This window comes from Dromiciops gliroides, chromosome 4, assembly GCF_019393635.1.
Source record: "Dromiciops gliroides isolate mDroGli1 chromosome 4, mDroGli1.pri, whole genome shotgun sequence".
NCBI lineage: Eukaryota > Metazoa > Chordata > Mammalia > Microbiotheria > Microbiotheriidae > Dromiciops > Dromiciops gliroides.
The window spans coordinates 51,955,800-51,981,017 of NC_057864.1; the positions used below are offsets into that span (position 1 = coordinate 51,955,800).

Genomic DNA, 25,218 nt, shown 5'->3' on the forward strand with positions numbered 1-25,218 from the left:
CAGCCTTGGAATCAGGAGGACCTGAGTTCAAATGTGACCTCAGACACTTGACACTTACTAGCTGTGTGATCCTGGGCAAGTCACTCAACCCCAATTGCCCAACAAAAGAAAAAAAAACAAAACAAAACAAAAAAAAAACAGAATTCATTTCTAAGATCAAGGCCAATTTCTTATCTGAACTTTTTTTTTTAATATTCTGTAGGGCTGTATAAAGTAGGTGCTTAATAGTTATTTCCTCTAGAATATTATGGTTTTATTAACTCCGAAGATACCATGTTGTCGCCAGGTGTATGTGTTCTTAGAATATGTCTCCTTACTCGAGGTCAACTTCACTGATGTGGATTTTACAAAATACATTTTTAAGTGGGACTCCATATAACCTAAAAGCCACACCAAAGGTTGAAGATCAACAACTGTACCATTGGAAGAAAGGCCCAAACCAGTGAAACCACAGCTTCATTGATGTCATAGAGTATAATAGTGTTGCATTTCAAATGTGCCAACAGTAAATGAGAAATTTCTTTTCTTTCTCCCTCAGTAAAACAGTACACTTCTTTTTCAGCCTAGAGAGAAGGATAGCAGTAAGTGTGCCTTTTGGAATTATTCAAGTGACACAATGAATGGCAGCTGGTCTACAGAAGGCTGTGAACTGATGCATTCCAACTCTACTCATACCTCATGTAAATGTAATCATCTGACACATTTTGCTATTCTGATGTCTTCAGGTGTTTCTATTGTAAGTGTATTTGGAGTCTTTACCATTTAGTATTAACAAGATAAGACTTGGGGGTGGGGGAGGTTAGTGTTCCTAAAGAGAATATAGCTTTCATCTCACCCCTCTTCCTTTGGTAAATTCACCATGTAAATTCAGAACAAAAATAACCTTGCATTTAAGCCTACACATTCCTAGATCCTTATGTCCAGGATGTATTTCATCAATGATGTAATAACTTATTCCAGATTTCTTTGTTAGAAATGCCAGTCAGATTTTACTTAGCCTGCCTCAGTAAATTACTGCATTATTGTGGATGCCTATATCTTGATATCTAAAACCTAGGTATTTTTATGACTGAACTCCTATAATGCTTTCATTACCCTGGAAAAAATAACCTTTAGAAAAATATGACTAATTATTTGCACATGTATGTGTATATATGTATGTATGCATATACAAATATGTGTGTATGCATATACATATATATACAAATACACACACTTGGTGGGGAGGGGGTTATGGAGAGAGGAGTGGACCTATAGTCAAGAAGGCTTGAGTCCTATCTCAGCTACTAATTAGCTCTATGACCCAGGTCAAGTCACTCAACCACTGTCTGCCTCAGTTTCCTCATGTGTAAAATCATGATAATGATACCACTAACCTCCCAGAGTTGTTGTGAGAATAAAATGAGATAATATTTGTAAAGCATTTTGCAAATACTTAAGTACAATATAAATGCTGGCTGATATTGGCTATTGTTATTTAAATGTCTCTGAAACACTGTGTCTTTATAAGGAAAAGATTTGGGTTATATGTCATACACTTATAGAAAGAAGGAACAGATAGGGAGAGAAAGGGAGAGGGGGAAGGAAGCTGAGGCATGCAGTGTGACTTAGTGGGTAGACAGCAGGCCATAGAGTCATAAAGAATAGGGGCCAAGTCCTATATGACATTTAAAAGCTAAATGGCCATAATCAAATCACTTGTTCTCTCAAGACTTCAAGTAACACTCTCCAAAACTGTATATTAAAGATGATTTATTGATTTATAAGGAGGCAGGGAGTTTCTACACTGTGAGCTCCCCAATACACATTAAATTGCTGCTTTGGTAGCCCCACAATTCAAGTACAGGTGTAGATGTGGATATTATACACTAAAATAGTGCTATATGATTCATAGATAAACATTCATCAAAAATAAAATTTTTTTATATTTCACAATTTGTATCATGACCTAAATTGAATAGAGGGATGTCTCTGCCAATATTTTGGGTGAGGCAGGGCAATGAGGGTTAAGTGACTTGCCCAGGGTCACATAGCTGGTAAGTATCAAGTGTCTGAGGCTAGATTTGAACTCAGGTCCTCCTGAATCCAGGGCCTGTGCTTTATCCACTATGCCACCTAACCGCCCTCTGTCAATTTTTGTAATCTATATTTAGATATAATTTATGACCAACTAAGTCTTTCCTAAACTGATGTGCAGGCAAATATTTCAAAGGTTCTTTTTTCTGGATACCTAGAAGTCAGAGCAACCACACTTATAGGATATATCTCTTTAATTACAAAAAATAAGCAAACTAATTTCAAAGTCTTTGAGCTATATGAATTATGTTTAATATTATGTATATTTAGTATACCTAACAACTTTATTCAGCATGTTTTAAATTAATCTCTGCTTGGCTTAACAAAAAGAAAAATGTTTTTGTAACATTTTATAAATTTATTTAAATTAATAGCATCACACATATTTATTAATAGTTTTAGAATTATAAAGACAAGTTATTAAGACACTAGCTAGCATTTAGATAGCACCCCATTTACACAGTGCTTTATATAAGTTGTTTGCTTTGATTCTCATAACAATCCTGTCAGATAAGTGGTATTATTTTGTGGATGAAGAAAATAAGGTTGTGGGAAATTAAGTGAATTTCAGGGTCAAACAGCAAAAAACGTGTTGGGCTGGACTTAAACTGAGGTCCTCAACTCTGGGGCCAGTGCTCTACCCACTTTGTCACCCCAATAATGGTGAAGATATTTTAAAATAATCATGCTAATTCACATCATAGACAACAAAAAATACACTAATTTTCCTACAGCTTAAGGTCTGCATGATTTTAACTGATATTTACCATATGAGAGCCTATAAAAAACACCAAAATGTTCATTCTCTACCTAGTGACCATTTTGATTAATGTTTCACCAAAAGAAAGGAGGTTCATTGTTGGTTAAGGTTCCAATGACAAGCAATTGAGTTAGTCTCTTAAGAGTTTTCTTATTTTTGGTCTTCAGGGTATTAAAGATTACAATATTCTTACAAGGATCACTCAACTTGGAATAATCATTTCATTGGTTTGCCTCGCCATGTGCATTTTCACCTTCTGGTTTTTTAGTGAAATTCAAAGCACAAGGACCACCATTCACAAGAATCTTTGCTGCTGCCTCTTTCTGGCAGAGCTTGTTTTCCTTGTTGGAATTAATACAAATAGTAATAAGGTAAGTCTTTGGCATTTGGGGGGTGTTTCTAACTTCCTCCTAGCTATTGGCTAGGGATGTTGACTTCATTTGCCATCCTCATGAAGCAACTGTAGAATATAATTTTCTCCCAAAGCCAGTTAATTGAAAACTAAAACACACAGCCAGTCCTTGAATTAATAATTTTAGATCAGCAATTGTGAAATGCCATTAAGGCATTCACTCAAGTCTCTAACAATATTCTTGTTGACAAGATGAAGAATTATGGGCTAGACTATAGTTCAACAGATTTCCAGCATAATGAAAGATTGACCCTAAAGAGTAATTACTAAAGGGTTAATGTCAACGTGAAAGGTTTCAAATGGAGGACTCCCATGGATGTCTCCTAGGTCTTATGTCATCTAATATTTTTGTCAGTGATGTGGATTAAAGCATAGATAGTGTATTTACCAAATTATCTAATGAAAACAAAGCTAAAAGAGAGAGGTAATATACTGAATGACATAGGATCCAAAAAGATTTTGACAAGTTAAAATGACGGGTCATATCTAATGAGATTAAATTTAAGAGGCATAAATGTAAATTTTTCCACTGGCCTTTAAAATATCAGTTCCACAAATATAGGATTGAGGAGGCATGACTAGACAGTGACTTGTTGAGTAGGATCTTAGGATTTTAGTATACTACAAGCCCAATATCAGACCACAGTATTTCATGGCAACCATAAAAAACCCTAACATAATCTTGGTGCACTTTTAAAAAATGATAATCATAATAAGAAATGTGACTCCTGTCCTCTCCTCTGGTCAGGCTACATTTGGAATATTTCAGTCTGACCCTTCATTTGAAGTGATACTTTGCTAAACTACTATGTGTCAAGGAGAATACAGATAGTGAGAGAGGAGAGGGTGCTGTGACATTTGAGAATGAACTGAAGGAACTAGGGATAACTAACCTTGAGAGGATAAGAGTTAGTGAATATGTGATAGTGCCTTCAAGAATATGAAAAATGGATTTGGGAGTAAGATTAGATCATTCTGCTTAGCCCCAGAAGGGAGAATGACAAGCAATGGGTTTAAGTTGCAGAGAAGAAAAATTCAGCTCAATGGAAGAAGGGGAAATAAACAAAAAAACTTCCTAACAGAACTTTTCAAAAATATGATTGTTGACTTCAGAGGTAGTGATTTTCCTTCCCTGGAAATCTTTAAGCAAAGACTAGCTGACAGCTTGTGAAGGATATTATATAGGGAATTAGGGTCAGAGGTTGCACTAATCTCTGATGTCCTTCCTAAGTTAGAGTCTGTGATTATGGCCAACCCCACACATCTGAATTCTCTCTCTTACAATCTACATGACCTTGGGCAAGTCACTCCAATTCCTTGGGTCTCAGTTTCTTCATATGTAAAATGAGATTGTTTAGCTGGTTATGGCAGTGTAGTGTAGTGCTTAGAGCTCTGGACTGGGAATCAGGGACACATTGGTTCAAAACCCACCTCAGACAAGTAAAAGTGATATGACCCTGGACAAATAACTTCAATTGTCAGTGGCTCATCTTTAAAATAGAGAACATAATGGCATGTACCCAATAGGGTTATGTGGGAAATAAAATGAGAAAATGTATTAAAGTATTTGACCAATCTCACAGATATAAATACCAATTAAAATGATGATGTGTGACCCTAGTGTGAGAAATGGTAATAGTTTGATACATGGTGAAATCTTCTCAGAATAGCTTGATACATGAGATCTTCTAAAAAAAAAAAAACATGCCCATATAGGAAAAAGCAGGGCAATATTATCTAGTGAATTACATCAACTCAAGAAAGAGAAAAGTAAGTTTTTCAGAGCTAGAGATAGAAACCAGTTTGAGCAGGCTCTCGCTGGTATCCTAGAAAAAGTAGATAAAAGGTTAACCCAAGTCTCTACTGTGCTTGATTAATACATTTATTAATATTAACTTCTCCTCCCTTGTGTAAAATCTCCAGCCCATTTTCTATCACGGGTTGCTTGAAGGTGTATGTGTATGGGAGGGGTAATGTATCAAGGAGGATTTAGCTATAACTCTTCCGGGAAGATTGTGAACCTGTACCTAGCAACCTATGGTGGCTCAGGGAAGGGACTGATTGTGGCAGGATATAGGATAAGTACAAGGTGCTTGCTTTCAGCATTGGCACTCATTCACCTACTGCTTTTTTTTTTTCCTGTGGGTGCTCATTCTCATGAGAATGCAATAAAGGCTTTTTGTTATACCAAAGCTGCCTCTGAAATAACTTATTAAGAAGGTGGTCAGTTTTTTGTTATACTGAAGCTGCCTCTGAAAGAACTCATTGAGAAGGTTCTCTGCACCTGTTTCTCACACTAATCAGGATTCTTTTTTTTTTTTTTTAGTAAGGCAATTGGGGTTAAGTGACTTGCCCAGGGTCACACAGCTAGTAAGTATTAAGTGTCTGAGGCCGTATTTGAACTCAGGTACTCCTGAATCCAGGGCCAGTGCTCTATCCACTGTGCCATCTAGCTGTCCGCTAATCAGGATTCTTAACCTCTTAGGGATCCAGGACATTCTCCAAGACTGTAAATTATGGAGAAAGTACTGACCTATATTGGCAAAGGGAATTTCTTACCTGGGAGTTCTCTATAACAACAAAATTGCAGGTCCAGTTCCTATTCCTATAATGAAGATCAGCAGCACCAGCATCCTCTCTAAGATTCCTTCCAAGGATAAATCCTTTAATCTTTAAATAGTTTTTCCAAGGTTAAGACACTTTTAACTGTTCTTTTTTCCCACGTATTTATTTATTAGTCTATTATATAAAATAAGTGTTTCTAGCTGTTAAACTCACACACTCAGGCTGCCAAGTGGCATAACTAGGCAATAGGGAAAGTGATACTCTATAATCCTAGTGAAAATTTGTTTACAACTTCCTTTCTTTGGTTGGTTTCTAGCTCTTCTGTTCAATCATTGCTGGATTGCTACATTATTTCTTTTTAGCTGCTTTTGCATGGATGTGCATTGAAGGCATCCACCTCTATCTCATCGTTGTTGGTGTCATCTACAACAAGGGATTCTTACACAAGAATTTTTATATTTTTGGCTACCTCAGTCCGGCCGTGGTGGTTGGATTTTCAGCAGCCCTAGGATATAGATACTATGGGACAACAAAAGTGTAAGTGACTGGTTTCATTGAAGTGTTTCTTTAATCATGGACATTGTTTTTTTTGGGGGGGGCTGCTAATTTCCCTTTGCTTGCTCATATTGAACATACTTACAACCATAAGTCATGTTTAAAAGGATGTTCTGATACACCCATTAAATTCCTTCCCCTTGTCTTCATCGGAAGTAGTTGGTGTGCTGGGAAACCCTTCTAGGCAAGTCTATAATTATAAATGTTACATGTTGTTTGCATTCATTTTCCTTAAGATAGGCACTAGACCTGTGGTTTCCTTTAGGGAACTCCTAAGTATGGAAGCTCCTTCTATTCATCAGTCCATCAATAAATATTTTTAAATGCCTGCTATCTGCCAGGCACCGGGGATACAAAAGAGGCAAAGACCATCCCTGCCCTCAAAGGAGCTGATAATCCAACAGAGGAGCAGCATGCAGACAAATATACACAAAGCAAACTATATACAGGATAAATAGGAAATAACTAAAAGATGGAAGGCATAGGAATTAAGAGGGTTTAAGGAAGACTTCCTATAGAAGGTAAGATTTTATTTGAGATTTAAAGGAAGCCAGAGAGGTCAGTAGTTGGAGCAGAGGAGGCGGAGCATTCCAAGCATGGAAGGCAGATGGAGAAAATGCCCAAAGCTGAGTTAAAGTGTTTTGTATATAGAGCAAACATCCAGGAGATCAGTGTCACTGGATGGAAGGGTACATGTTGGGGAGCAAGGTGTAAAAACATTGGGAGGAAGGAGGGGGCTAAGTTATGAAGGACTTTGAATGACAGCATTTTGTATTTGCTCCTGGAAGAAAGAGGAAGCCAATGGAATTTATTGAATCCCAGTGAAACTTATGGTGCCTGAGGCACTGAGAGGTAAAATGATTTGCTCAGAACCACAGAAATTATGTTTGTCAGAGACATCACCTGAATTCAGGTCTTCCTGTACTTGAGGCCAGCTCTCTGTCTCCAATGTCATACTACCTCTCTAAAATAGTTTATTATGCCTTTTAGAAAGAACCAAGTCTTTGTGTTTTTCAATGTCATGCAGTATAAAGTATAAGAAGCATCTATATCTTGATGTATATCTATATCATCTATATCTATTTTTATTTTATTTTTACTTTTCAGATGTTGGCTCAGCACAGAAAATAACTTTATTTGGAGCTTTATAGGACCGGCATGTCTCATCATTCTTGTATGTGTATTTTATTTCTTTTTTTAAAAATTTGAGTAATCGCAAGCTCCTTAATAATTACTATCATTATCCTGAGGACATCCATGTGTAAAAAACAAAAGAAAAGCAGGGATGTTTCTGATCATTACTTATCATTCTGCCTTTTAAAGCTGCCAGTCAGAAAAAAAAAAGACATTTGACAAAGGTCATTTCATTTTATTCTTTCCTTTCTGTCTTTTTGGGGGGAATGGAATAGACAAGAGGGAATCATTTCGAGTTTATAAGGAAAAGCATTTTCCTGCTGTGGTATCTCAGCATTATTCAGGAAGAAATGGCTACAGGGAGTGTGCCAACTGACTGGTAATCTGGCATTTGGGATGTTACGTTACTTAATCTTTTATTGATGATCGGTCATCTCTGAAGATTAGACTGTCATCTCTACAGTTTTATCATTCCTATGTACCCTGTCATCATAAAAGCTATTTTATACTAAATTGCAACGTCAGAGACAAGAACCCGCTATTTCTCATGGGTAGACAAGTCATCTATTGATAGGCCTATTTCAGCTGGAAAGAGGGTCTTTTAATTCTTATTGGAAGTGGTTTCCAACCTGCAAATTTGGCAGGTATTATGTGTTCCATTCTAAATAAAGACATTTTATGTGTCTCAAGAGCATTTCTAAGTGCGGGAAGTTTTCAGCATCCATTCTGACTATAATAGTCTGTCTATGAATGTGGGAAGTCTGACAATGATTAGGAAATGGCATGATCATCAGGGAACGCATGGTGGAAACACCTTTGGGCAACTTTGGTCTGTGTCTTTTGGAGTGATGGCTATCTTATTACATTCTTTGCTCATTTCCTCCAACTCTGCATCTTTCCATTGCTGGGGAGTGGGGATATGGGAAAGAAATAAGATGATTAGTGAAATGTTTTATAATGAGGAAATTGTATTTTAAATGCAGAAAAAATCACTTCTCAAATGTGGCTGTGTGGATGGAAGTTCTGCCTGACATTTGGGTGGAAGTGGGGGGGGGGGAGAGGGGGAGAGAATGGGGGAGACAGGTTGTCTAGACCTGTGATTTCACCAGTTTAGATGATTCCTAATGTGAAAATTCCCCTCACCACTGAAAACTGGGAAGTCTTTTGTAACCAATAGTTTTAGAAATTTCCTGGGGCTTTGAGATGTTAAATTATTTTGGTCATAGGTTGGGATTTAAACCCAGAAGGGAACTTAGAGGTTATTTAGTCCAGGGATCTCATTTTACACATCTTGAATGGAGGTCTAGGGAGGCTTGAGGTCACACAGGTAGCCAATGGCAGATATGGGATTCAAATCCAGGTCTTCTTATTCTAGACCCATCCCTCCTTCTGTGCCTCCCTTGCCTAGACTCCCACAACTAGCATGTGACAGAGTCAAGGTCTTTTTGTTTCTCGTAGCCACCATAGCACACCACTTATCATCTAATCCATTCAGAATAAGAACAAATACCAGAAACCAAAAGTGAAAATCATGGCTAAATTTGTATTACAACAGAAGTTGTTTTGGTTTTTGGTTTTGGTTTTTTCTGGGCAATGAGGGTTAAGTGACTTGCCCAGGATCACACAGCTAGTAAATGTCTAGTGTCTGAGGTCAGATTTGAACTCAGGTCCTCCTGAATCCAGGGCCAGTGCTTTATCCACTATAGTGCCACCTATCTGCTCTCAGCAACAGAAATTCTTAACCTTTTTATGTGTCCCATTCCCTCCTCATTCTAATGCCTTCCCTCTGTTTATTATTTCCAATTGATCATACATGCACACACACATATCTTCTTTGTACAGTTGTTTGCATGTTGTCTCTTCCATTAGAATGGGAACTCTTTGAAAACAGGGACCATCTTTTACCTTGCTTTGTATCCCCAGAACTTAGCACAGTGCCTGGCACCAAGGACACAATAAATGCTTATTGACTGAATCATTGTCATGGATCTTTTGGATTCCAGTGAAGCCTGCAGTCCCCTTCTCAAAATCAGATTTTGTCACCTGCATTTATAGTTGAAAGAAATACTCAAATTCAATTAGAGGTTAGTGAAAATTAAGAAGTCATTTTCCCCAGATTCATACACCCTCTGAAACCTATCTATAGACCAGCTAATAACCCCTGTACTCAAGTAATTTCATAGTGTATGCATACATGTATATATATGATATAAATTATTGATGTATATGTTTACCTACTATATACATTTCTATAAATATATGTGTATTTATAATGATGGACATCTATGCTTTCAGATATTCACATGGAAAGATCTTTTTAAAATTACAAAAATTGCATTCTAAATCCTTAAAGGCTTAGAAGCATTTGTTTGAGTCTTCAAATGCTCAATTAATCTCTGATCTCATTGGTGTGGCTATTTTCGAATGTGCACACTGCAACTCATTTGAGCCTACCCTTTCTCTATGACTTGCCTATTTTTCCCTCCATAGGTCTGCCACAGAGGTGTCAACCCAATGCATTATGGGCTTCCCTTGAGTTCTCTAAACATCAAAATGGTATCAGTAGATATCATAGCTTGCCTGTTTTCTATCTTGCCATATGACCAATCCACCTTTTTTTTCTTACTCTTACCCCTTTTTAAAAATAACATCTCTTATTCCAGTTGTGCTTTGTTGTTCCTTGATCTTAACTCCTCCAAGAATTTTTTTTTTCTTTCAAGGGTTTTTTGGAGGATCTGGGTAGACCTTAAGACTATCCATCAGAATCATTATTCCAGAGATTAATTTAAAGTTAGGGGAGAAAAGACTTGAGAAAAAGGCTGGGATCCCTTAAAAGACAATGGTTTCATTCCCTAGCGAACCATAAGAGTCAATATAAATCAAGTATAAATCCATCATTGTTGGCATTGTTCAAGTTTGCTTTTGTCCCCCAACATAAGGGATGAATACCATGGACTATATACATAGCATTATACTGGTCAGATATAAGGAAACCACTATGCTATTACTGAACTGTCTATCAAATGGCTGCCATCATTTCTCCAAAGAGAGTTTTCATTCCCTCTAAATAGAAAGAATAAAAAATAAATAGGAAGAAACAAGCTTTTGTAAATGGTACTTGCTGGCTCTAATGAATGAATCCCTGTGATATTTGTGTTTGGGGATTAAAAAGTAAAATGTATCTGAGACATTCAATAGAATGACTAAGAACAAAGCTAATTTGTGCTGATGGCTTCTGCACCTCAAAGTCTTTCCTTCCTACCCAACCATCCCCCAAATATCCAGCCTTCTTTTAATCTACTTCAGTAACTAAACTCAAACTACTCCCATGTTTCCCATCTGGAGTCTAAGCTCCATTATGCTTTGATTTCTTGAGTGGTAACCCTGCTTCCTGAGGTGTTTGCTCATTAATATGAAGGATCTCTTTTAATTCTGAAGTGTAAACCAGTGGCCCAGTTGATCCTATCTGAGAATGATGCCTTTTGTCATTTTAAGATTGCAACCAGACATGAAAAGAAGCAGGTCATGCATTTGAAAGATGGAGTAGTACAAGAAAGAGGTTTGTAAACCTTTGTAAAGCAAGCTGCAAACTGAAGATAATTTACACAATTTATTTCTTCCTTCTCATATTTCTAATCTTTATTACTGAAACAATTTTAACCATACTGCCGATTAGATCAAAGTATAGAAGTGTGAAGAAACAGTTTGTGAAAATAATTTCATTTTTAAAAAGAAATTGAAGTTTCTCATAGATGCTTTCAACATTGAAGAATAGTATTTGCTTGACTGAGACAAATACTAATTAAGTGTTGGCCAAAAAAGTCTGTCTATTAAAAAAATAATCATTTCTTTGAGTTTGTCATCGCCTCTGCAAGTGAGCAGTTGTCTGTGTGATCATTCCTATCCCTTTTTTTAATTCTCGATCTTGCAGTTCCTTATCTACTTCTCACCAAGTCTGGATCTTTTCATTCCTTTTTTACCACTCTGCATATGTTGAGACCTAACTAATTTACAGCCTTAACACCCTGACAATGTCAGCATTTGCTTTGACATTCTCAAATGCTCCAGTGTATCTGGGCTCTCTCCAGTGATCCAGATCTTGGCCTAAATGTACCTGTCCATCCTTGGTGATGATAGCTCATGTCCTCCTATAAGTTAGGTACATGGGTTCTCCCAATATACTGAAGGTTTTCCATGCATTCTCTTGGCACTATTAAAATACCAGTGGAGCATTCCTGCCCTATCAGTTATCTCTCTTGCTCTTGTTCTTGCCATGGGATCAGCCCATATTCTTTTTTGATCATATGTTTTTTGGTTTTTGTTGTTGTTGTTGTTGTTGTTTGTTTTGGGGGTTTTGTTTTGGTTTGGTTTGGGTTTTTGGTGAGGCAATTGGGGTTAAATGACTTGCTTAGAGTCACACAGCTAATAAGTGTTAAATGTCCGAGGCCAGATTTGAAATCAGGTCCTCCTGACTCCAGGGCCAGTGCTCTATCCACTGTGCCACCTAGCTGCCCCAATCATATGTTTTTGGTGGCAGTTTTATACCATTTCTCTTGTATAATTCCTTGTTTATACTCATGGCCATTGTTAGCTCCCCATTGCCCATTGAATTGGCCTCAAAATTAATGCTTCAGAGATTGTCGTCTTCCATGATTCTCAGCCTTTTAACATCACCAGAAGATGACTGGTATGATTATTCTAATAAACTAATTAGAACAGACACATTTTGAGGCAGAGATAGAAGAGACTGGATCTTAAAAAAAACATTAGTAGTCCTCTTATCCAACCTTCTCATTTTTCAAATCAAGAAACTGAGGGCCAGATATGTGCAGTAATTTGTCCAAATTCACACAGGTAGTGAGTAGCAAAAATTCCTTTAACTCCAAATCATGACCTCTTTCTACTACCCCATTCAATGTTGGAAAGTGTTACTAACTGAATTTCCTAAATTACATTGTATGCATTCGTGCAGTTTTCGAAAAATAAGATGAAAAAGAATTTCAATCACAGTTTGTGTATAATGCAGTGTGCTTTGGTGATCATATTAAAATTGAATTAGAAACATGACCCACTGTAAATTCTGAAAGGTTGTGGTTAACCACCTTAACATTTTAATTACATTGTTTTAATCTGGTGGTATTTTATTTATTCTGTTGTTTGTGGGATGACCTCAATGATTCAGAGAGCTCCGATATTTTGACCTTCCCCCGACACTTTGTACTTTCAAACGGCTCAATGCTTGCTTTCCATGTTTTTTGACAATGACTGAATGACCTTGACATTTTATGATTTGCTCCTCCTCACCAGTGGTTCATCTTTTCTTAAATAATAGGTTGTTTGAATGGGAGAAAGTAGGTAGAATAAATGAAAACTTAGAATAAATAATACATTTGTGGTTTCTAATGTTTTTTTCTAAACTCAGGGGTGTTTCCTAACTGGAAGCACTGTTCCTGAGAAATTCTTTGGGATACATAATATCATAACTACATAAAAGTGTAATAACTGTGTAAATTAATTGGTCAAAGCATATAAGGAAATCTCCTTGTGTCTCACAGATTTTTTTCATATTAAGTTCTGGGGTCCACACTTTAGGAAAGGAATAAATAAGTGGGAGAGCATCCAGTAAAGAATAATCCAGTATGATAAAAGGTCTTGAGATAACCCCATGGAAAGTTCGTTTTAAGGACCTGGAGGTGCTAAATCCAAAGAAGAGAAGACATGAAGATGGTGGCATGATAGCTTCCTTCAGGTATTCAGAGAGTCATGGAAGATGAATTAGATTTGTTCTATTTTCCTTAGAGGGCCGAATGAGGAGTGATGTGTACAAATTACATAGACAGGTTTAGGATAGATAAATGAAAAAGGGAAAAAACAGCCTAGCAGACTATCCAGAAGTTGAATGGGCAGCCTTAGGTGGCAAAAGTACCTCCTCGCTAAGATAATATGTGATATAATGGAAGTACCCAGTGCCAGATTGGAATCAGGAAAATATGGGTTCAAGCTCACCTCACATATGTACATACTGTGTGGCCCTTAGAAAATTCTTTCCATCTCAGGGTCACTTTTTCTTGAATGTAGAATGTTGACAATGGTGACAGCACCTACTTCACATAGATATTGTAAGGATGTAATAAGGTAATGTATATGAAGCACTTTGCTTATATGGTGCAAGCACCATATACATATTACCCATTATTATAAGGTCCAAAAAATGAATGGCTCACTACTTCTTGGGTGTGTAATAGAGAAGATTCTTGGGCTGAACCTGAGAGAGTCAGCATGGTATGAAATTAATTCACAACTAGAAGACTTGAACTCAAATCTTATCCCTGCCACTTATCACTTCTGTGATCATGAATGAATTATTTACACATGCTGGACTTGGATCCCCCATATGAAAAATGAGGGGGTTGGAGTACATGGCTTCTGGGAGACCCTTTCAGCTCTAAATCTACAATATTTAAATCTATGGGCTGGACCACTATATGGACTATTAGTCTCTTTTAGCACTCAATCTGGAATCTAATAATCCTTAGGATGGATGAGATGCTCTTGGAAATCCCTTCTAACTGAGTCTCTGTTATATTGGACTTAATAAAGGCCATTATGATCTCTTGATCAATGTGGTGCTACAGTGCAGAAGCAGAGTGAAGGAAAATTATTGTGGCACAGTGGATAAGGCATAGGGCCAAGAGTTAGGAAGACCTGAGTTCAAATATATCCTCAAACATTTATTAACTGTGTGACACTAGAAAAGTCACTTAACTTGTGTTTGTCTCAGATTTCTCAACCACAACTACAAAATTGAAATCATAACAGCACCTACCTCCCTTGTTGTGGGGATAAAATGAAATAATATTTATGAAGCATTTAGCACAGTACCTGGAACATGGTGTTAAAATTAAGTCATTTTTCAATCATGTCTGACTTTCTGGGACCCCAGTTGGGGGTTTCCTGGCAAAGATACTGGAGTGGTTTGCCATTTCCTTATCTAGATCATTTTACAGATGTGGAAACTGAGGCAAACAGGATAAGTGACTTGCTGAGGATCACACAGCTGGTAAGTGTCTGAGGCCAGATTTGGACTTTTAATGCTTCTTCCCTTTCCCTATTATATAACTGATTGTGATTGCAGGTAAGTTTTGTAATGATATCACCCAAAATATGATAGAGAAGTTTTCCTGTGTCATCCAGAGAAAGCAAGAGGATAAAAGGAATGAGCCTGGTTTGGATGCTTAGAACTCCTCCTCCCCATCCCCACCTCCTAAATTCCCCACACAACTCCCAGGTAAGTGCAGAAAGACACAGAAATTGCAGAATAAAGCTCAAGAATAATTCCTATCACTCCCATCATCCTCTTGATGTTCTTACATGTTCCTCCGATAACATCTAGTCTGTTATTTTACTTAGAATAAATGTCAAGCTTGCTCCTTTCCTATCTTGTTGAAGAAAGAAGAAAAGCTAGTCTGGCATCCCATGCTCTCTTCCCAGTTCTAAATGAGGTTTTTTAAAAGTACTTGCCAAGAACATCATGCACAGAACTGCTATTGTATTTGCTAAGATCCCTAATATTCCTGTGAGCAGGCCAGCCAGACTTGCTGATTTGTATATGCTCAGGTCTTTGAAGTATTTTCTTATTTGGTTTCTATCAATATCTATTTTTGCAGAGCCTCTGTTAGAACTAATTTTTCAAATTCCTTTTCATTTCCTTAATTTCTCTCAGAGAATTCAGGCTGAAAAATGAGTTTAGTACTCTAGTCTTTTGAGACTTTTGATTAAGCTCATGCTTCTTGTCATGTGTTACTAGACCTGTTTATGGGAGGACTTTCCTGTGAAATGCTTTTCAGTATCCCTACAGTTTTTTGTCACTAGTAGAGTAATTCTATCTATTTATTGCTGTCAACAGCTTTTTTTTTTCTACAACCTTTAATAAACGCCTTGCTTTCCACTTCCTTCACCAAGACATCATGGGACTAAGAGTATGTCAGGATAATTTTTCCTGGAACCCAAGCTTCCTCAGCACCTACTGTGTGGCCTGTAGGTGAAATAGTGACCTCATACTCATAAACTTCAATATACAAATGGCACAATGATCTCATCATTGTAGAGACCATTGTCAACTTTGCCCATCCTATATCCTACTCTTTTCTATTTCATTGTTGTTCAGTGATTCAGTTGTGTCCAACTCTTCGTGATCCCATTTGGGGTTCTTTTGGCAAAAAAAAAAAAAATATTCAAGTGGTTTTCCATATCCCTCTCTGGCTCACTTTACAGATGAGGAAACTGAGAAAGGATTCAAAATATAGTATTTTTACTCCAATTTCAGCGCTCTTACCTAGAGTGCCACCAAAGTTGTGTATTAGAGTGGAGGATACCATCAAAGAAATGAATGAACAGAAAAGGAAAAGGTTTGTCCATATGGAAATAGTGAAGGATAACTAGTAGATGGCCTGTATGTTCCAAGGGCAACTAGAAAATATCAAGGGCACTAGAAGAAGGGCTCCTTCACATTGGATAGACCCCTAGTGAACAGCTAGGTGGTGCAGTGGATAAAACATCTTGTATGGAGTCAAGACTCATTTCCATGAGTTCAAATCTGGTCTCAGACACTTATAGACTGTGTGACCCTGGGGGCAAGTAACAACATCTTTTAGCCTCAGTTTCCTCATCTGTAAAATGAGGATAATAATAGCACCCCCCTCACAAGGTTTTTGTGAACTTAGGATGAGATAATATAAGTATGATATTTTGCAAACCTTAAAGTGCTAGATATCATCATCCTCATCGTCATCATCACTACCACCACCAGTCTGTTTCTCCCATGGAATTCTTTGTAATGGTTTGTTTTGGTTTTTTGGGTTTTTTTGGTTTTTTTAGTGAGGCAATTGGGGTTAAGTGACTTGCCGAGGGTCACACAGCTAGTAAGTGTTAAGTTTCTGAGGTCGGATTTGAACTCAGGTACTCCTGACTCCAGGGCCCATTCTCTATCCACTGTGCCACCTAGCTGCCCCCTTTGTAATGGTTTGAAACCTGTTTATGCCCATCATGTATCTCTATCCTGTCCATGGGGTATCCCTCAGCTGCATTTCTTTGGAGATTCTATGACTTTCATCACTATACTCTCCATTGTTAAATGGCAATTGACTTACTTTCTTTGATAGATGTCCGCTCTTTCACCTTTGCTCCTTGTCCAAACCTCAGTCTACTACTTGTATCTGTCTACAATGACAAAACAGTTACAATACAGCTTCACTGCAATGATATTGCTATTAAAAAAGATGAACTTTTATTTCAGAGAGAATCTTGGGGACATTAAAAGAACTGTGTTGTTGTCCAAAGGCAGCCCAGCCCTCCCTCATGTTGTTATTCAATTATAGGCCTGGCTAATTGTCTATATGCAGTGGCTGAGAGTTATTTTTCTATAGTCTTAGAATCTTTTACATGACTTCCCAACTCAATTGGAAGGTCTTTCACTGAAAAGACTCTGTCTTTGCTTGCAACCTCCTTTGAAAAGTACTGGCTAGTATACTTGGGGGTACTTAACAAATGCTTATGAAATTGTTTTCTTGTTTTGTACCTTTCATTCTGAGGTTTTTCTTTGCTTGTAGAGATTTCTCTACATTTTCTCAGGACCAAAATGATTTGTACCTTTTTCTCAGTTTTCTGCCTTTTACACTGCTTCTAATCTGGTCTTGCCTTTGGTTAGTCTTTGAAGATCATGCATGGTCATACTAAGGTCTAAGGCCATAGTAAGTATTTACCTTGAAAGGTCAATATCCGGTATGCACTTTCTTCATTTCCTAAATTCCTGAAAAATTCCTTAAAATTGTACTTAGATTATGCTTATTCATTAGAGATATTTTTCTAACACTAGACCTATGCCTAGTACTTAGTGGGCACCTACTAAATGATTGTTTATTGTAGTACACCATCAAGGAAATGAACGAGCAGAGTGAACTAAAGAAGGCACTGGAATGGCAATTAAAAGATCCTGTCCCTAATCCTACTGTCTCATTATGTCATTTGATAAACTTTAGGACGTAACTTCCCTAATCTGTCTTTGATTCTTCATTTGTGAAACTCATAGGGTTAGGGTAAAAATTAAAATTAGAAAAGAAATATCAAAACATTTTTAAAAGTTAGAAAAAAATGTTTAACATAGCATGGTATGTTTTTATTCTGAATAGTATTTTGTGCAGATCTTTTTGCTGTATCATTTGATGTATTTTTATGTGCAAAATGCTTTGATCATAACTTTAAATATTACAAAGTTGGCTTTACTAAACGATACAAGAAAGATCAGCCTCCTTTTCTATGCCAATTGGTTTAGGTTGTCTCAAATGCTGTTTAAAAATCACTCATTACCCTCCTACTTCCCCATCTTTTCAGTCTAGCCTAGATGCCTGAAATTTTTGTAACTAAAATTGCTCTTAAGTTATGATTATCTTTTAGGAACTCGGGTACAAAACTAAGCCCTGCTCAAATATCTCCCATATACATCAATATTTATCATTGTCTTTGTCTTATTCCCAAGGCTTTTTCACGACCATCCACTTCATCGTCAAATAGAAGATTACTTTTCCTATTAATACTTTTCATAGATGTCCACTCTTTCACCTTATTTTTTGCCCTACCTTCAGCCTATAGCTTCTTTCCATCTGCAATAACAAAACACTCTTAAAAATGAACCCGTGGGGCAGCTAGGTGGCGTAGTGGATAGAGCACCAGCCCTGGAGTCAGGAGTACCTGGGTTCAAATCCAGCCTCAGACACTTAACACTTACTAGCTGTGTGACCCTGGGCAAGTCACTTAAACCCAATTGCCTCACTAAAAAAAAAAAATTAAAAAAATTAAAAATAAAAAAAAATTTTTTAAATAAAATAAATTAAAAAATGAACCCGTGAGATTTCTCATGTGCCCACTAGATCACAGCATCCCTCATTTATACTCATTATTAGCTGCCTTTTTTCCAGTTACTTCCTGAGTTGAATTTAAAGAGTTATTTTTATATTGTCGGTGCTACTATATTTTTTTAAAATCCCACAAAGCTATAAGGGCTAAGCAGTAGTTTAATACCTAAGATTATATACAAAGATTAGAAGATTAGCTATATTAAAAAAATAATATAAGTCAGTTGTAGATATAACCTGTGGGAATATCTTTCTAAGTGAGAAAGTCTGCTGTTGATTAATGCCTTTCATTGTGGCCCACCTATATCCACAGGCTGATGATAAATAACCTCTCAGTGAACTATGTAAGTTGTGTTGAATTTTAAGTGTTTAGGTAGCCTATGACATGGGTAAATAAGGGCTATGGCTTCGACCATTTCCTTAACTCAGATGTTATCACTAAAGTAAAGAATATAGCATCTTGGGATATATATCCTTCATATACTTCTTTTTTTTCGTTTTTTTTCCTTTTTTTTTTTGTGGGACAATGAGGGTTAAGTGACTTGCCCGGGGTCACACAGCTAGCAAGTGTCAAGTGTCTGAGGACGGATTTGAACTCAGGTCCTCCTGAATCCAGGGCCAGTGCTTTTCCACTGTGCTACCCAGCTGCCCCCCCTTCATATACTCTTTATAGTAATATACTCTTCAAATACTCTGTCCCTAATAACATATTTCTCCCTTTTAAAAAAAAGAGGTAGAAAAACTGAAAATAGCTTATAAAAAATTTACAAATAGTTTGCAAAAGTTAATGAATTGCAAAAATTAATGATCCATGATGAGTTATTAATGGAAATTAAGATGTTTGGTGGTCTATTTCTAATTATCTTTAAATTAATGTCTAGGAAAGCAGCTATACTCTTTCCTAAAATGTCCTTCCATGACATTGTCTGAGACCATGCTGGGATCAATTACTGGTGAATTTGATTCAGTTTGGAAATTTCCAGACTTAAGGTGGATACACACACACACACACACACACACACACACATATGTATGTATGTATGTATGTATAGACCTGTCATATACAATACCTAGAATGTAACCTACATGAGGGAAGGAACCATGTCTTATCAAAACTTTTTTCTCCCCTGTAATTGGCCATGATGCTTTACTTAATGAATATTTATGGATATGTTGATCTTGTGCCATCAGAGTATTGCATAGGGTGGGGTGGAACCTCTTTCAAGTGTGACAAAACTGGGCCAATATCAAAATATTTAGTAGATTTTATGCTTCTTCCACTTTCACTGAAGAAACAGAAGGGGGCTTCCCAGAAATGAGGAACATGTTGTGGAAGTTTCTCTAGATATCATTAGTTATTGTGATTATTATTATGTATTACCACATGCAAGGAGTCCATCACTGAGTAGCCATCCCTATTGTTATTTACCTCCAAGGATTTAATTAGACAGGTCCTGGGGAAAACAGAGGTATTCTGTTGCTGGCACCATGCTTGAAACCTTTCAGGCAGAGGCAAACCTGCCATGACATGCAATCCTCTAGACTACTCTTTAAATTCCATCAGAGAAAGAACTTGTAGTAGAATCTGAAAGTGCCCTCTTCTCATCCATAGTTGGTTTTTTTATCTTTTTTGGTATGTTTTTGCTATTTATTTATTTTGGCAATTTGGGGGAATATTTATCCTGTTTGAGGTATTGAGACATTTTTAGGCTTTGAACTGACCATTTCAGAATTTCACATTTTTATTTTTAACCTTAATTTGCATGCTTAATTTGCAATTGGGTGAAAAATAGCATTATTAAACCAGCAAGAAATGACACTTCATGCTGACCTCAGATTGTCAGATGTAAAGCATGTCACACAGAGCCCATTTATTCTGAGTGGATATGAGTGTGTTTTCCCCAAGAGTCTAAAGACCCAGGAGCCTATCCTGCCTGCCTGCACACTTTTAATCCTTTAGCTTTAGTCTTCTTTGATAAAAGTCTATCTCTTGCTGCACTCTTTTGCTATCAGTAGGAACAGATCAATTTATCTGAATGCCTGCTATTGTGTGGGTTAGTTCAATTCAGGTTGGCAAACATTTAGGAAGCGCTTCCTGTATTCAAGATAAAGCCTGGCCTAGGAAATAGATGGCCAGCTTCTGTATCAGAATTCCTCAGGTTCAAGTACTACTGGCTATGGGACCTTTTACAAGTCAATGCAATCCTCCTAGTTCCCCCAAAGAACTGCTGCTTATGTTCATTGATGAATGAGTTGGCTCACCAAAGCAGCTAGGTGGTGCAGTGGATGGAGCACTGGCCCTAAAGTTGGGAAGACCTGAGTTCAAATCTGACCTCAAAAACTTACTAGCTATGAGACCCTGAACAAGTCACTTAATCCCAACTGACTTGAAAACATCTGGAACCATCTCCAGTCATCCTGATGTATATCTCGCCACTGGATCAGATGGCTCTGAAGAAGAAAGTGGGGTTGGTGACCTTGCAGTCATGACATCACCCCAATGTCATGATCCTCTTTGAGAATGATGGACAAACAAGATCTTATATCAATGAAATCCCTCCTCCCTCTGCCCCTCCCCCATAATGTGCAATGCATTCTAGGCTAAGCAGGGGAGAAAAAGATCGACAGCAGCGCCTGCCTTCAGATAACTTACATCCTACTAGAGGAAAGGAAAATGCTATAAATATATGTATATACATATGTATATATACACATATACACAGAGGGATAGAGACACACATAGAGACATAAAGATAAGTAGAAAGTATAAACAAAGTTATACAAAGAATTTCAGAGAAGGTAAGAGCCCTTTTTACATGGAGGATAAGGGAAAGGATGAAATAGGAGTGATACCTGAGCTATGCTTGTAAGATCAGGGAATGTTCCTTCATCAAACTCTGTATGGTATTCAGACACAGCACACTGCTCTGTACACAGTAGGTCACTAATAAATGCTTGTCCAATGAATGAATCATGTTTTAATGAATGGAAGCTCCCCATACGAATAAAGATAATAAGTGTTTGCTTCTCATAGTATTAGTTTTAATTTTCCTTTAGGGCAGCATTTGTTGGTCATGATTTGTGCCAGCATAATGGAGGGGATTTTTTGTTTTGTTTTAAGGTAAAATATAGGCATAACCTAAAAAAATAAATGAATAAATAAATAAAGGCCTTCTTGAAAATGTGTTCAGAAATGTTGACATCGACATACTTGCCAAATAGGCTATATCTAGAGCATAAATTATAAACTTTCTATTAAATTTTCATAGCAATGCATAATTTCATGACAAAATTAATACTTATTTAGACAAGGTCTTAAATATATTTAGCTATCAAGTATTCATATTTTAAATAATTGAGATTTTTCAGAGCAATTATAATTGCAAAATCTCGCATGTGCTACTGCTGAGTATTTCTTTATTCTAATTTAATTTTTAGCATCTCTTGCTGCTCTCCCCCCACCTCCAGCTTTCCAATGCTCTACATGACTAGTGCTGTAACTAAAGCATTTACAGAAGCACTGCCAATTGGGAGGAAATAATAAGAAAAATCATACAGGAGACAAAACCGAGACGGCTTGATTGCCAGCTTGTGAGCAATTCTGTGCAATTAATATGGCATACTTTTTTTAAAAAATTGGAAGTTTAAACTGTTGCCTTGTTAACTGTTTAACACTATGGTACCCTAACTAAAATAGCACATTGGTTGAGAAAAGACCAGTAATTCATACGTGTCTTTAGCCAAGCAGACACAGTGACCTGTGTCTTTTGCCCTTGACAAAATTGGGGCTATCATAAAGTGGTTAATTTCAAGATAATACCAGCAGTTGAGAAAATATAGCAGTTGTGAACATCACACATTTCCAAGGGAGCCAGATTCCATCTGATATATGTAAAAAATTCAAGCTTGCATCTAAAGGAGCAGCAGGAGAAATTTTCTCATTCTTTTTGGTGAGATCTGACATCAGCATATAGATGGCTTCATCAATTATTGAGAATGAGACTAAGAAAAGAAAAATGACTGATTTGGGGGGATTCATTTTGAAGTCTGAATTTGAAGCACTCAGACTCAATCAGGACTTGTATATCTAAATCTTTCAGAATTATCTCCTGCTTTTTCACTAGCTCTTCTTGCTAAATTTTCCAGTTCTGGAAAGACAGGCTCTGAAAGAGCTCTAATACACTAAGACAAGCAACATAGGGTGCCCACTGATCTTTTGCAAGGAATACGTATCATGAAGGAGAACACAGATTCCATTCCATAAATAAATAGCCCTGAAGTTGGAACAAAAAAATAAATAATCAACAGGCTTCTAAAATTGAATGATTTACTTTCTCTTTTTAGAACTGGTCTGTTTATTTGGTCTAGGTAAATGTCCCCCCTGTGTCCATTTCTAGTCTTTCCTGTAATGCAAGGCATGGTGGGGGATACCAAAGGGTTTCTTTCTCCTTTTTCACACTCTGATGCACAGTCCTGGGAAAGCTTTATGGGTTCCATGAGTTAATGGTGCAAGAACTGTAAAACAAGCCGATTGTGAACCAGTGTTCATTACTTTGTGTATTTTAATGCCTCTAATATTAAGTGTAAAAATAATGGGACTAGATTCATAATTCTGGAGGCAGTGGTTTTCTGCCTATAGTGAGGAAGAGCTCACTCAAATTCAATGTCGCAAGCTGTGTGACCTTAGTCAAGTCACTTACCTTCTGTTTGCTTCAGTTTCCTCGTCTATAAAATAGGCATAATAATAGCACCTCCCTCCCAAGAGGGGAGGAGAATCAAATGAGAAGATATTTGTAAAGCACTTTGCAAACCTTAAAGCTTTAAATAAATACTATCTCACTGTAATAGGTGTTATATTATAGCATAGATTGTGTATGTATATATGTGTAATATAGTATAGATAGTATATATCATACATTTCACATATGTGTTCTATATAGTATATAATATATAATAATCAGTGTGAAAATTATACTAAAGTACCCACTTTGTACAAGGAACTGTACTACATTCTGGAAGAATTCTCAAATACTCAGCAATTCAAATATATCTATGATTTCATGAATGTTGGTAATCCCTCCAGGATTGCAGATTTCAATTCATCCATACCTCCTCATCCTGGGAAGGTCTTATCTATGTCTTCCCTTATGCCTGCTACAGAGGGTACAGCCAGTGTGTGAGCGCCTTTACTTGTTTTTACCTATTATTTTTAGGATACCAAGGGAGCACACATACATTCCATGGTTCAGTATCTCTAATGTTTTTCCTTATATGTCGAATATAAGCTTCTTGAGGGCAGAGACTGTGCCATTTTTACTTGAGATTTTCTTTTTTTTCTTTTTTTTTAAATTTTTGTGGAGCAAGGAGGGCTAAGTGACTTGCCCAGGGTCACACAGCTGGTGAGTGTAAAGTGGCTGGGGCCGGATTTGAACTCAGGTCTTCCTGAATCCAGGACCGGTGCTCTATCCACTGTGCCACCTAGCTGCCCCTTTACTTTATATTTTCACTACCACCCAGGACCTAAAGGCACAAAAGACAACGATGTAAAAGTAGCGTTCCCTTAAAGAAGCTTACATTATACTCATGCATGAAAGCATTGGACATACTAAACCATGTTGAGTAGTATAAGCAATCTTCATGAAAATGTTACCAATGAGCTCTTATATGTGTGTGTGTGTATTTCATGTGTCCTGGTCTGTCTTCCCAACAAGTTCTGCTTCTTAAATGCGGGGAATACATCTTATATTTTTGTATCCCTTTTGTACATAGCAGGGTTCTACAAATATTGATTTAGTAGCCTACAAATAGATTCATCCTGAATACAGGCATAGTTAAGAGATATAAGGCACTGGATTATAGAATGAGTGAATGACTCATTTAATCTGCTTCAGTCACTGATAAGGGAAACCACTGGTAGGGAAAATGTGAAATCACAAATGGGAGGACTTTGTGTGGCTGTTGTTGTTAGAGTACTTAGATAATCCATAATTAAAAACTAGACTCGTTGTATACATGTTAAAATGCTAGTAATTAGTTTTCACTTCTTTTTTATTGTTGTTGTTTTGTTTCATTAGGAAAGACTGTAATCAAGAACTGTCTCGTGTGTTTTCTCCCTCTGGGATTTTCTCTGTGTACCAAAAATCAATGCTAAAGCTCAGATTGCAAAAATTCCATAACCTGGGTTACCTGTATCTTGACACCCTCAATCTGATTTTGCCTGTTCTTTTTTCCCCTTTCCACAGACATTCATTTTAAGTCACTTGTGTGATTGTCTCTCCTTCTCCCCATAGGTGAATTCTTATTCTTTTTGTCTACTTTACCATGTTTTCCTCTTTCCCCTGTATTAACATCTTCTTCCAAATCTCTTCATCACCTTCACCCACAGAGGCTCTCAGATGATCGATAGCTTTGATATACTGTGAAAAATTGTACTGGCTCAAATTAAGCACTAACTTCATGTAATTTATATCATCTTCAACATGATCAGGAGAGAATATTTATATAGCATCCTCGATCTAGATCTGGGCAGCACATACAAAGGAGGGTATTTTTATTCCTTTCATTACAGGAGTCACTAAGTGACCATAAGAACATAAGAAATATCACAGTACAGCATAAAAAAAATCACAGAATTTCTGAGTCAGTTTGGACTTTTGCAGCATACCGCTCTAATATGTGCCTGGAAAAGAAACCCTAATATAATATAGAAGCAATCATCCAGTCTTCTCCTGAACTTTTCTGGTGAGGGCAAACCCACTGATTCTTGAGACAGCCTAATGTATTTTTGGATAGTGTTGGTTGTTAAG

At 37.0% G+C, this 25,218-nt stretch overlaps 1 protein-coding gene across 1 annotated transcript in view; it reads left to right on the forward strand.

Moving 5' to 3' along the window:
• The window catches only part of ADGRL4 (adhesion G protein-coupled receptor L4), a 143,057-nt gene that overhangs the window by 108,732 nt on the left and 9,107 nt on the right, over positions 1–25,218 (forward strand). Inside the window, exons 10-13 of the mRNA XM_044000054.1 lie at positions 563–736; positions 3,004–3,207; positions 6,130–6,350; positions 7,476–7,542. Of these exons, the coding sequence (XP_043855989.1) occupies positions 563–736; positions 3,004–3,207; positions 6,130–6,350; positions 7,476–7,542 (666 nt within the window). The remainder of the gene's footprint in view (positions 1–562; positions 737–3,003; positions 3,208–6,129; positions 6,351–7,475; positions 7,543–25,218) is intronic.